The 13,746-nt window shown below is 41.4% G+C and overlaps 1 protein-coding gene across 1 annotated transcript in view; it reads left to right on the top strand.

The window, feature by feature from the left end:
• LOC104627781 (transcription elongation factor B polypeptide 3-like) overlaps positions 1–10,004 on the top strand; it is a gene marked incomplete at its 5' end in the record, with an annotated part of 12,828 nt that extends 2,824 nt beyond the window's left edge. The window contains 8 exons of the mRNA XM_010296154.1: positions 320–1,022; positions 2,483–2,582; positions 3,433–3,606; positions 4,191–4,288; positions 5,124–5,304; positions 5,815–5,938; positions 9,680–9,798; positions 9,943–10,004. Of these exons, the coding sequence (XP_010294456.1) occupies positions 320–1,022; positions 2,483–2,582; positions 3,433–3,606; positions 4,191–4,288; positions 5,124–5,304; positions 5,815–5,938; positions 9,680–9,798; positions 9,943–10,004 (1,561 nt within the window). The remainder of the gene's footprint in view (positions 1–319; positions 1,023–2,482; positions 2,583–3,432; positions 3,607–4,190; positions 4,289–5,123; positions 5,305–5,814; positions 5,939–9,679; positions 9,799–9,942) is intronic.
• Positions 10,005–13,746: the final 3,742 nt, after the last annotated feature.

Here is a 13,746-nt window from a genome sequence, read left to right as displayed (position 1 = left end):
TAGGGAAACGTGTAAGAAGTGGTATCTAACACGTTATAAGCAAGTAGTACTGTGTAAGGCATGTTTTCCTACTGATGGTTATGTCCCTACTCCTCACTTGTCTTGCTGTCAGTTATTGCCGCAGCGTTTAGCAGTGCTGGATGCAAAAGCTGGCTCTCTGGGATTCTGTACTGATAATGGAAGAATAAGAGCACAGCAGAGCTTGAGTCTTGTAAAATTATGACACATGGTGTGATTTAATGCTTTTAATTTTACTAATATAGGCTAAAAAAAAATGTTCAAGAATTTAGCATCAGATGTGGTTTTTTTAATGTTGCAGTGGTCACAGAGGAAGAAAACAAAATACTGAAAAAGATGAGACAAAATCTTCTATTTCAAAGGAGACTAAGTCTTCAGGGAAGTCAAAAGCATCTGTACTGGCTTCCAGAAGTTCCAATAGTGCTCCTGTTTCTAAAAAGTTGAAGCATACTGAGCGTACTTGTAATAAAAAGACCCACCAAAGTAGAGATTCTGTGTCTCAAAAAGAATGTGATAATAAAGAGTGTAGCAGCAGTGGTTCTAAGCATGCTTCCAAGGGTACCAATCCTCAAGCTAAAGAAAGTGACTTCAAAGAGAGAACCTCCACAGACGGCAAGAAAGTTTCAGAAAAGCGGCATTCTTCTGTAGCCAGTAAAGACTTATCACCCCTGAAGGAAAAGCCTAGTAAGGATGCTTCCAAACAGAGAAATCCTGAGCATGTGAAGAAACCAAAACAAAAAATTGGTTTAGAAAGCAAAGCAGAATTATCTAGTGATGAGGAATTTGAGCCCCCTACTATGTCTTTTGAATCTTATCTTAATTATGATCAGGTTAACAAAAACAGGAAGAGAAAGGCTAGTTCTACAGGTGAACGGCCAAAGAAGTGCAGTGAACAGAAGAACAGCTCATCACCACGAAAGACTTCAAAATTTTCTGATGGAAAAGAGGGAGAGGAAGGTGCAAAAAAATGTGAGGGTGATCAGTCAGAAACTCCCAATAAAAAGGTAAGCCACTGCATAGTTGAGATAATAGCAGAAAAACTGCGAACAAATAAGTGCTTTGGACACATATCAGTGAAATTCGGCTGTATTTATTTTAAGCAATGGATTGTGTGGCTCTGACATATAAGCTGCATTGCAATTGCCAATAATTGCAGTAATTGGGGCAAAAAAATGATTGTTAATTGCATACTGGCAGTTGACAATCGACTTGTCTTGTATTTTTAGCCTGCTTTCCAATATGGCAATAGTCTTTGATCCATATCAGCTAATCTGCTTTTTACCCGCCAAGTAAAGGTACTTACCTTTGGAAAAATGTCCCTTTCTTCCATTCTTGACCAGCCTGGTTTGTGACTGTAACAGCTGTTTTCTGTGCGGCACACACAGGCATTCTGTCAGGCTGTGGTTCTTTAGTAGTAAATGTTAAGGTCTGCAGTGGAACTGAACTTTCTTCTTTTAATGCATTGAAGTAAACCACAGTATTGCATGTGAGAATAGCTTATACATGTTTGTAATATGAATTGTCCTAGTTCCTTAAAGTGGAAGAAGCTTAGAAAGCTCCTCTGAGCCAAGGTAGATCTAAACGTGTATTAATTAGATCTTTTAAATGAAGCCCTTTTGTGCACTGGGAATTAGAGGTCTCTTCAGTCTTTTATCTTTACTGTGATGTGAAAGCTCCAGGCTTTATTTATTGTGGAAGATCTGCAATGTGAATGTGGTATCTTCTCTCCAAAATGGAGAAATACTAATGTAGAGGCTTGTGTATGATATTCTAGCATAAACTGAGGAAAAATCTTTGATATTCAAGCAGCTGTGAAAAATTGTTAAAGATAGTGAAATGAAGTTCAGGGACATGCAAGTTTGGGGCTGTAAGTGCCTGGCTTACAATTGGATGACACCTAAGACCCAATTTAGATGTTGCACATAATGCCAAGCATTTGTAGGGACCTGTACTTACCAGTGCTGCATCTTTAAATCCCTTTTTAAGGGGTTATCTGTGAAAACTTTTGGCTAAATGGCCTATCTAGCACAATATAGGGGACTATATTAGAACCACATATAAAGCTGTTTCTTGTGTCTCAGGATGGCGTTTAGTTTGCCTTTAAACATTTAATTGTGGTTTTGTCATCTTGCAGTTTTGTCTCATTCACTGTATGCCTCTAACATCAGTAGTGATTTATCTGAAAGCCTGTTAGCTGAATGCATCTGCTCTGTTCTTTAATCTCTTTTTATGCACTGATTGCAGATATCCCACTAAGTTCCTTTTGTGATAGTCTTGGTAAGTAGAGTATGAAAGGGCACGCTGAAAAGTAACCTAGTGAGTAAATTTTATTGCAGAAAAGCAATAATTCTAATCATACTAGTTAACTTTGGGGTTTGCTTAAGGGTTTTTTTTGTAGCTTATTTTAAGCCTTGGTAAACCCAAATTTGTAATGTTGAAGCAATGTTTCCTTGACTGTGCACAGGCCAAGGTGGCATCCCTCCAAGATCTTCTTAATACTCCACTGCCTAAATTTCTGACAGGCATCTCAATCTCATCTCCCCCATATGCTGCAGACTTTAAAGGTAAGTAGGTTGCAAGGCTGATAAATGTGAAGTAGTGCAGGTTTTTACAGCTCTACGTAGAGCAGAGATGTCTTTATTCCCTTTTCTAATAAACTATATTAGCTCACCTGTCCGTGGCAAATAAATGCCTCACCTTCACTTTCTCATCTGTAGAAACCATGTTGAAGTTGAAGTGAGTTATAAAGGCTTCCCTTTTATGGCTTGGCTGAATAAATATGTACTGTGGAAGGTTACCATAGATGTAGAGAAGGCATAGATCAGGTGGTAGTTCTACAGGCTCCATTTATCTTTACTCCTGTCTATACCTTATAGCTGGCAAAGCCTTAGTAGAAATCATCTTGGGTAAAACAACTACAGGAAGCACTAGGCCTAGCTTCAGCATAGGAACCTGCTAGCATCTTTGTAGGTAGGTGACACAAAGTGCCAGTGGTTCCCCTAGCAGGTCTTGTGAGGTTTCAGTGGTCTTGAAACATCACTGCTATTGCAGCTTCTGGCTTCTCTAGGACAACTCAGGAATATCAGTAATGTGCTGTAGGCTGGTAACAGGGTAATCTAGATGTGAATATAGCTTATGTAGACCTGAGCTAAACAGTGTAAGGCTGCCTTGAGTTGGTGCATCTTATTTGCAACGTACATGCTGTCTTGTTGTTAGATGATGATGATTGGACATACAACATGATATCACATACAATATGTGTAAGGGCCCCAAACTGTAATGCAGTGCCTTTGTACTTCAAGAAAAATGAGAGAAACACATCTGGTAGGACATATGTATAGTCAAAGCTGATTGTTTAAAGCATTGTAAAATGTCAGAAGGTAAAGGAAGCCCTGGCTGATGTTCTGTTTGCAGCTCCCCTGGCACCTGTTGTGGAAGCACCCCAGCAAGTCAGTGAGACGGTTCAATTCACAGGACGGAGATTGAATTCTAAGATGCAAGTGTACTCTGGCTCTAAAACAGCCCATCTTTCAAAGATGCTTACGCTGTATGAACAGTGCATTCGTGTGCTTCAAAATAATATTGATTGTGAGTACTTTAACGGATTTGTATCAGGCTGTGCCTGAAGGTGTATGAGATTTCTTTCTTTCTCCGTGCTAACAACTGGCCTGCTAAAAGATACTGCCCCTCCCCACAAATGGTGACTCAGCAGGTTGAAGGGCACTTGAAAAATGGATTTATGGCCATGCTAAAATGTAGTTTTGTTTTGAAAGCTTGCCTTTTTTAAAGTTACAATTTTATTTAAAATATAAGTCCTATAAATCATAAGCCAAAAAGCCTGATGACTTTTTCCCTCCAAGATGATTGTTTACATAAATTAGAATGAGTGATCAAGAAATTGTTTATTCCCTTGTAAGCAGAGAGGGGAGTTATGCACATCGGTAAAAATGGGGCAATAGCTATTCAAAGATGCTTTCTCCATCCTCAAATATAACTGCCAGTCAATATGGAACTATTGATTTATAAATATTTTTATAGCCTGACTTCAAAACATGTGTTCTGTCAGTGCTTGCTAAAATTAACTTCTATTTTTATTTTTAAAGTGTTTCGTGAGTGGTGTTACCCACTGAGTAAAATAAGTAAGATACTGAAAGTACTGTCCTCTTTTGTAGCACTACATCAAGTAGGAGGTGTGCCCTTTGAAATTCTTGAGCCTGTGCTAACACGTTGCACACCAGAGCAGTTGTTTCGAATAGAGGAATGTAATCCGGTAAATTCTGCCTCGTTGAATTCAGGGAACCACAGAGGACTTGAGGCATCTGTTTCTGCCTTGCACCTTTTTGATAAAGATTCTGCACGGGTTACACTGGTTTTCTGTCTTGCATACTTATTTCTTTGAATTCAGCTGTCATTATCAAGCCTCCCTTTTTCAACTGTCAGGACTTAAAGAATTTTGGGAGAATTATTACTGATTGACTATGTGAAAGCCAATGTGGGTAGAAAAGTATTTCTGTTTCTAAAAATAAGTAAAGAATAATAATTAAAAAAAAAAACCTGCAACACAAAACCCACAGTATTTACCACTGAAATAACTGGGAAAGTCATAATAGGACCAACTGTTTTCAAATTACAAACTGTTGAGTCTGCAAAGCATACCAGTCGGGAAGTAACTGGTGTGAGGTTTCATGTGTGTGGTAGATTTATATCCAGTCTTAGGACTTCAGTTCCATGGTGTGTTTGGACATCGAGGATCTGAGTGTGTAGCACTTCATAATGCAAGTTGGACGTTTCTCTGCATGCCTAAAGTTGAGAGCGGGTGTGGCCTGAGCCTGTGCTGGAAACACAAGTCTAGCCTCTAAGCATGGCTCATTAGCTCAAATATAGAGTTCTGCTATTTGAAGCTATGTGATTTCTAGACTGAAGTCAGTATCTCTGCATGGTATTGCTACACTCCACGTTGGTACCTGTGACAGCATGTGTGGAGGGATTTGTTCTGCACCTTTTTCCACCAGGGGATTGGGCTTTGTCTACATGCTCAGCTAACAGATACTCTTGAAAATGTTATTTTTAAGTCTTTGATTTAAGGTATCCTGTGTTCAAATTAGAGATTTACAGAAGAATCTGACCACTTGTGGAAGAAACACTGCCAGAGAGATTTTAAAAATGAGAGCCTCCTGGAATATGAATCTTGGCGTGAAATGTACTTGAGACTGTTTAATCAGAGAGAAGAAAAACTGAAGATACTTACAAAAAATATTCTTTCAGCTCAGTCTGAGAAACCAAAAGGTAAAATCTGTAGTTAGCTTTTCCACTTACAAAACCTAGTCTCTTCTGCTATTCTTGACGCTTAGTATGTATGTTTAGTGATTTGTTTGCACTGAGCACTAATGCTGTACCTCTAGGAGAAGTCATCAGGAACAAACACTGTTCCTTTTAATTTACAAGTTTCTCAAAAAATAAATACATGTATTAATATGATACATTAATGATAATACTTGCAGCATAGAGTAGACAAATCTTACCTTCTTACTTTACTGGTTAGACTGAGGATTCTAAGCAACAATGCAAAGAGTACAAATGTAATTACAAATGCTAAAGCTAATATGAAGAAATACTGTATGCAGTCTGTATATGATTTGCCAGTGTTCAGTTACTACTTTGGTACCATTTTCTGCTTTTGTGAATTATTTTTTCCCAACTTAAACTTAGAAATTGCCACACAACCATATTATCAACTGAGATTTGAACATAAAAGGCAAAAAGTCACATGTCCTCTGGTCCTTGCTTCTGTATTAGGCAGGCAAGTAAAACTGGCTTACATGACCAGTGCAGCAAAACCACCCAGGAACATTCGCCGACAGCAACAAATCCATGGGACAGCGGGACCTGTCACCCAACTTCATCCCATAGAGAAGTACAAGTAAGTGTTCTGTACTGTGCTTTTAATTTGATTTTAGATGTCTTTGTCAGTAGAAAAGCTTGCTGGCAAAATATTTTTAAGTTATAAATGGCTCTCTATTTACTTACCTTTTTTTAAAGCAGCTAGTGGCTAAAAACTACTTGCCTTTTAAGTCTTACATGCTCCTCTGCCATGTATGCATTGTTGTATTGGGTTTGCATGGCGAAGTTTTGGTAGCCGTGGGGCTACAGGGGTGGCTTCTGTGAGAAGCTGCCAGAAGCTTCCCCCATGTCTGATACAGCCAATGCCAGCTGGCTCCAAGACGGACCTGCTGCTGGCCAAGAGGCTGAGCCCATCAGCCATGGTGGCTGTGCCTCTGGGATAACACGTTTGAGAAGGGGGGAAAAACCTGCACAACAGCAGCCAGAGAGAAGAGTGAGAATATGTGAGAGGAACAGCTCTGCAGACACCAATGTCAGTGAAAAAGGAGGGGGAGGAGATGCGCCAGGTGCTGGAGCAGAGATTCCCCTGAAGCCCCTAGTGAAGACCATGGTGAGGTAGGCTGTCCCCCTGCAGCCCATGGAGCTCCACACTGGAGCAGATGGCAGCCCATGGAGCACCCCATGGCAGAATAGGTGGATGCCTGAAGGAGGCTGTGACCCTGTGGGAAGCCTGTGCTGGAGCAAACTCCTGGCAGGACCTGTGGCCCTGTGGAGAGAGGACCCAAGGCTGGAGCAGGTTTGCTGGCAGGACTTGTGACCCTGTGGGGGACCCAGGCTGGAGCAGTCTGCTCCTGACGGACGGCACACCGGGGAAGGGACCCAGGCTGGAGTAGTTTGAAGAACTGCAGCCTGTGGGAAGGATTCATGTTGGAGAAGTTTGTGGAGAACTGTCTCCCATGCGAGGGACCCCGTGCTGGAGCAGGGGAAGAGTGTGAGGAGTCCTCTCCTGAGGAGGAAGGAGCAGCAGAGACAGTGTGTGATGAACTGGCCGCAACCTCCATTCCCTGTTCCCCTGCATTGCTTGGCGAGGTAGAGAATTCAGGAGTGAAGTTGAGCCTGGAAAAAATGGAGGGGTAGGAGGAAGGTGTTTTAAGTTTTTGGTTTTAGTTCTCATTACCTTACTGTGATTTGATTGGTAATGAATTAAATTTAATCTTTCCCCAAGTTGAGTCTGTTTTGCCTGTGATGGTAACTGGCAAGTGATCTCCTTGTCCTATCTCAACCCACAAGCCTTTCATTGTATTTTCTCAATTTTCTCTCCCCTTTCCAGCTGAAGAGGGGAGTTAGAGTGGCTTTGAGCACCTGGTGTCCAGCCAAGGTCAGCCCACCACAATTGTCATTGCACATTTCTCTGAAGTGCCTGTGATGAATTCACCCTCCCAGCTGGACAGTAGTTGGATGCTGTTGTTTTTCTCCAGATTATACTAATGCCACTTGACATTCTGGGGAGATTCCAGTGTTGATGTTTCATGTTTATAAACCTGCCTAGTAGCCTCACATGTTCTCCTGCTTTCATAAAATGTCCAAGTGATATAGCTGACCACAGTGAATCTTAACAACTTTTAATAGTCTCGATGGTGGGTTTCTGCTTTGGCAGCTTAAAGGAGTGTCTGGAACAGTCAGTTTGCAGCAGTAACCAGCACTAATTGCTGGAGAAACAGAAAACTGGGGTTCCACAAATGTTTCTTTTGTACAGCACAAAGCCAGATTTTCTTTGTGACATATTAGTTCAGAGTAGTTCAACGGTCATGAGAACCAAAGCTGAGGTGTGATATTTGTCCTACTGTTCCTGCCAGCTTAATGCACTCGTGTATCCAAGAGGATGGCTGCAACAGGGAGCTAAAGCAGCTGTAGCACTAGCTTCTACCTTTCTCTTCTCAATTATGTGGAGTCAGACTGCTGGTTTTTACTGTTTGAATAGCTGTTCTTGTCTGAAAGAAAAATCAGCAGTTTGGTTCAGAAGCACCCCTGGGGTTGATGAGTCCATGTGCCAGCAGTTGGACCATAAAAGCCGTGGAGAGTATTCATACTGTCTGAACGTGGGTATCTTAAGCTGCGGTCGCTCACTGCTGCGGCTGCTGGTGAGCATGGTGGCCCTCCCTTGTCCCCATTGCCTGTGGTTGTTCCCATGTTGGCAATAAACCGCTCTGCAGCTAGCTCTCTATTATCCCTTTGTGGGAGCGGCAGGTGGAACATTTTTCAGTGATAGGAATTAGGGGACAGTTATGCAGGCTGACAAATACGTGAGTGGATAGTGACAGATAGCTGGGAACAAAGGAGGATAAAACTTAAGCTGTTGCAAACAGGATGCAAAACTGACTTTAACTCTCCTGACATGTTCGGCTATACTTTCTAAGTTGTTTCTGTTCTGATGCTACGGGGCTTGTAGTTGTGCTGAGTAATTGTTCTGTCTTAGGCACATGAGCTAGATAACTGAACTGATCTGGGTTTATTGGGGGGCAAAAACCCCTACAAAACGATGGGAGAGTGTGTTTTCTGTGAATTTCAGGAGCTTGACTTAGTTGAGCAGCCTTGACTTAGTGCTCAAGGTGGTGGTGGTATGGGGCAGGAATGATGGGGCATGGCTCAAAATCAGCTTTACACCAGATACAATGTTTTTATAGCTGTATCTTTAGCTGGTGAAATTGGGAAGCTTCTTTTCATGCTGTTGCTGTTACCAATGAAAAGATAGTCCTCCACCAAGGCAATAGCTTAAGGCACTTTAAGTTAGGCTTTTGCTTTCAGTTGTACTGTGGGAGGTTGTATCTGTTGTGACAGACCAACCTTCCAGTTTAGGTGCTTCAAGTACATAGTGTAAATGTCCTTTCTGCTCCAGTAATCTCTGGACCAGTAGCTGAATAATGTACTCAAAGCCCTGCATATTTTTTTTCTCAGGCATGGTAAATTAGGAGGAACTGCTGTTGTGTGAAAAAAGCTGTAGGAGGGTTGTTGCTTTGCTGCCTTGAGAAACAAGAGTTTGTTTAGGCATGATTAACTTTGTTGCTTTGACCATGTCCTCTGAAGACCTACTGGTTTTGCAATTTGTGCACCTGAAACCTTCACTTAAGAAGCTGGTCTTGCAGGAGCTAAAAAGGTCCTGTGGCAGATGTGCAGTTCCCTACCAGGCTGCTGTTTGCAGTTCTGCATGCAGCAGCATACAATAACTGGCAGCAGATGTCAGTGACTGGCTCTGAGGCGTACAAGGCTGCCCAGATTGGTGACATCATGCTGACACTTTAGTGCTGTGTTGGTTTAATGGCCTTTAGCAGTAGGCATCAGCTCTGTATCTGCGTATGCCTCAGTCCTTGTCCTGTTGATTGAGGATTCCAGCCTAATACTTAGGATTAGTTATTGTGACTTTTGATAGACATTCCTACTTAAAAAAAAAAAGGCAAGCTTGTGTCAATTTGCCCTCACTTTCTGTCAGAGAGCTGGTTAGCAGTTCAGCTGTGTTTAAAGAGGAAAATAAACACCAAGAGCAAACTAGAGCACAGGGCATTATGAAAAATTTTATTTGTCACAAGTTCTGATCATTTAATTTTAAAGACAAATAAGATGCATCAAATCTAGTAAATGGAAGATTTGTGCAAGAGTGGAAATAGACTAGATGACCATCTGATAGCCCTTATAACCTGAATTATCTATGATTTTTAAATGTATAAAGTCTTAAATGTTTGAGATCTTTTTTCCAAAATGAGCCAGAGCAAATAGTTTGATATCAAACACTAACTTTTTTTTTCTTATTTCCTTGTTTTAGAAGAACAAGGATTCCAGAAAGCAGAGACAGAAATAACACATCATCAAATCCGATCCCTGCTAGCAATAGTGGAGGTTCTAGCTCAAGCATAATAACTCGAGATGGAAAGAAGCCTATGAAAAGTAAATGGAATTTTCTAAGATTGTAAAGATAATTCTTTTAACTTGCTGTCCACTAATATATGCTTAATATTATGCTAGTATCATTTAAGTCATCCACAGCTGTAATCCTAACTAGTCTCTTCTCTTTTTTTTTTGTTATTGAAGAAATTGCACCAATCATGAGGAAAACTTTGAAAGCATTGAGGAGTAGAGCTGGACGACGGTAAAATGAGGCTGCATATCTGAAACTTATGTGACTATTTGTATATCATGCTACAGCTAATTAAAGTAACATTAATGTAAACATTCTTCAATTTGCCTTAGTTAAAGCAGTTGTGAAACGTTGCAGGGGTGAATCATTTGCAATAAAGATTGAAACATCTGAGTCCTTCCATATGGCTACTTTCTTATTCATGAATGAGAAAAACTGAATTGAAATAAGGTCAGTACACACTAATGACAAATCAGTTTATATGGACTATTACAGATACTGTCTTTATCAGTTTATGTACGCATTTTCTTAAACTTTTCATGGAAGCACTTAAGCTGTGTGTATATTTTGCCAAGGTTAAAGTTACCTTGCAGAAATGGCCCCAAGGTGTACTTAGATACAGTTGCAAAGAGGTCTTGGTTTTCTTGCACAGAAGTGTTTTGGAAACTTAGTGTATTTGTTTCACTAAAGGTTTTCCTAAGGGAGACTTACATTCTGCTTTTTATGAAAGCATGATTTGGTTGGATTTTAGTTTTTCCTCTTCTGGAAACAGAAGACTGTTTTGAAGACAGTCCTGGAGCTCAACTTTTGACCTGCTGGAATTGGGCTGTGAAGGGCTGTGAAATATCCTTGACTCAGGACACCATGTGCTTTTCAGCCTTTTTACTTGACTTAGGCAATGAACCTTCAAAGGAGAGGTAGGAGAAAACAATGTTTAAATTTAACATTGCTTTTTTTTTAAGCAGGATTTATATACTGCCAGGGTAAATAGAGCAGGCCATGACAGTAAGTCAACAAAAAATCATGTGTTATTCAGGAGCTCTGTTTAGTTGGACACTTTTGGTACAGTAATTAAAACCAGACTTGTCATTGTGTGATATCATCTGAAGGCATTAAGTCCTTGTGTGGGAGATTTGTTCCCACAAATACTAACAGAAGGGAGGGAAACCAAGAATGTCATCAGTCTGCTGTGGTCATCTTGTACAACTCATGCAGAATAATCCATTTAAGTCTGTAGATGAGAGAACTTGTGCTGTACTGTGATCTGCTGTGCTCAGCCTGTTGTGAAGAGGCCTAGCTCACAGCCTTGAATATGAGCCTTTTGTGTTGAAAGTGGAAAAGCCATTTGGTCTTGAATAGCTGTTCTTTCAAAAGTTGGGGACTGATGCAGTTTGGGGTTGGTCTGTGAATGGGTTTGCTTTTAGAAATGAGATACTACTTTGTAGTGGCTTCATCTAAACCAGTTCACTTGCATGAACTGTAAGTCTGACTTTGCCTTGAAGGCATGGCTTACAAATGGAGGGACTCTTTCTATAGATGGTACTCAGTAGCTGCAAGAAGGTGTTGTTTCTTCCTTTCTACTTCTATAGGATTTGGCATATTAGAACTCTTCCCAAAGCATAGGGTAAGGGTAAGATCATCATGAAGCCAGCTGCTGTCTTTTACTCAAGACACATATGTGAATTTCCTCACCATCTTGCCAATTTTCAGGTAGATAACAAAAATACCGCCACAAAATGGCGTTTTCAGTGAGGTAACGTAGTCACCCATACACAACAGCTTGTGCAAATGCTCTATTTATAGAGGGATTTTAAGTCAGCAGGTGGTGTAGTTTTTCTCCATGTGTTACAGTTGCACTAAAGAATGAAAGATAAAAACAGGTGTATTGACCTGGAAACCCTGTGGGGAGCTTTCTCTGTCTCTGGGATCAAAACAAGTTGACTAGTAGAGAGGTAATGCAGTGTCTGTCATACACATCTATAAAGAATACTTCTGGAAGGAACTACTCAGTTCCATGTTCATTTCTGTCAAATTAAGTAATGGGAAAAAAATACAGTCATGGAAGGAAAACTCTGCTGTTGTGGAAAAGCCCATAAATGGAGAATATGTTTTTTCTTGAACTGTTCCTTTCATGCTTAGAAACCACTTTCCACTTCCTGCCACTGTTTGTTTCATAGCTTTCAGGAACGTTTTCTATCCTGTTAGTGGTTGAGTCCAAGAAAGCTCGGCCTGACTGCCATTCCACTTAAAAAAGGACGTATGATCTTGCCACTGAAACTGTCCCTGTGGCAGGAGAAGAAAACAGTTTTAAGGTGAAGTGTTCTTTCTTGCAAGACCCTGCTCAGAGGGCATGTGAAGTTCCAAGAGCTAAGCTCAGCTCTTCTTGGGGACCATGTAGATGTTCAAATGCTAGGTTAAGTCCTGAGCCAAAGCCAGGACAGGGTTTAGGGTTTGGCGTGATCCTTCTGGAATAATTTTGAGACCTCTGTGAACTGCATACTGTTGTCAGTTGTTGCTGTTCCAATGATCACTATTTGAGCTGCTGCTGAAGCAAGGCACAACTGGGGTCTCTGGCAGCAGGGAGGATGTTACAGCTCTGAGCATGGTGCTGTTGGCTGTCTGGTACCTGGGGATTTCTGAGTGTTTCTGGTAGTCATAGGATAATCACAGCAGAGGGAAAAGAAATCCCCTCACATGGTGTGAATCTCAGACTTGCCATCTGAAAGCTCAGGAAACTGTCTGGTGCCAGGATTTAGTGTGGGGAAAAAATGTTGATGGATTGACAAGTAAGAAGACATTCCTAGATCTGCTGCTTTTCGGGGGAAAAAAAACCAACCCCCACCCAGCAACACAAAAAACCCCAAAACAACCACTGAGGGTTGCCTGATTCTTTTATTTGCATTTTCCTTCTTTGCCCTTCCTGTAAAGACAGAAGAGGTCTTTGAGTGGGTGATTGAAAGCTTTCAAACTCCTTCAGTAGTTTCTGGGAGTTGTCATATAGGGTTCCATACAGCTGCCTCCCATGCTTTCCCACAATACGATAGGACCCATCAGTGAACAGGGCATATTGCTTCTCATTTTTGGCAGTTTATTATATGTTGGGGCCTCCTCCGGTGATACTCTGAAAATCTTTGCTTTCTGGCCAGTCCATGATCACTTCCAAGATTCCTGGGCAATTGATGTTTCCTGTTCGAGCCCACCGTGTGATAAGTGTGACCTCCGTACTCCACGTAGCATCAGTCGCGTGATGCGTAGAGGGGACCATCCCTTTGAACATCCAGCCCAGCACCAGCAGTCAGGGTGCCAGGAGGAACTGTGCTTCAGTACCAACCACTTCTGAGGCAGCTCAAACTCCTTCATATGCTACTAATATCTTCCTTTTCAGTTGGAGTACAGTGGGCCCTGGATCCGCTGTATCCCTGACTCCAAAACCTGAAGGGTCAACCTTGAGTCTCCCCTGGTACTCTGTCAGAGACTCCAGGTAGGGCCATTCTCTCTGGCTGCTGTGTAGAGCACACTTTTTACATCTTGTCCTGCTGGGACTGGCCCAAGGGCTACCACATGAGCAATCTCCTGTTTAATTTGTTCAAAGACTTGTCGTTGCTCAGGGCCCCATTTGAAATCACTCTTCTCACTCACTTGATATAGAGGGCTTACAATCAGACTGTAATTTGGAATATGCCACAACACCTGAAAAAGCTTGTGTTTATTTTTCCCTAGTTGGTGGAGACACAGCTGTTGTTTTGTTGATCACATCCATTGGGATCTGATGATGTCCATCTTGGTGTTTTATTCCTAAGAACTGGATCTCCTGTGCAAGTCCCTTGACCTTACTTTCTTTTATGGCAAAACCAGCTTTCAGAAGGATTTGAATTATTTTCTTCCCTTTCTCGAAAACTTCTTCTGCTGTGGTGCCCCATACAACGATGTCATCAATGTATTGCCATGCTCCAGAGCCTCACCCTGTTCCAGTGCAG

Source organism: Phaethon lepturus, unplaced genomic scaffold (genome assembly GCF_000687285.1).
Source record: "Phaethon lepturus isolate BGI_N335 unplaced genomic scaffold, ASM68728v1 scaffold2731, whole genome shotgun sequence".
Lineage (NCBI taxonomy): Eukaryota > Metazoa > Chordata > Aves > Phaethontiformes > Phaethontidae > Phaethon > Phaethon lepturus.
Note: the sequence above shows the minus strand (reverse complement) of the source record. Positions and strands in the feature narration are given on the sequence as shown.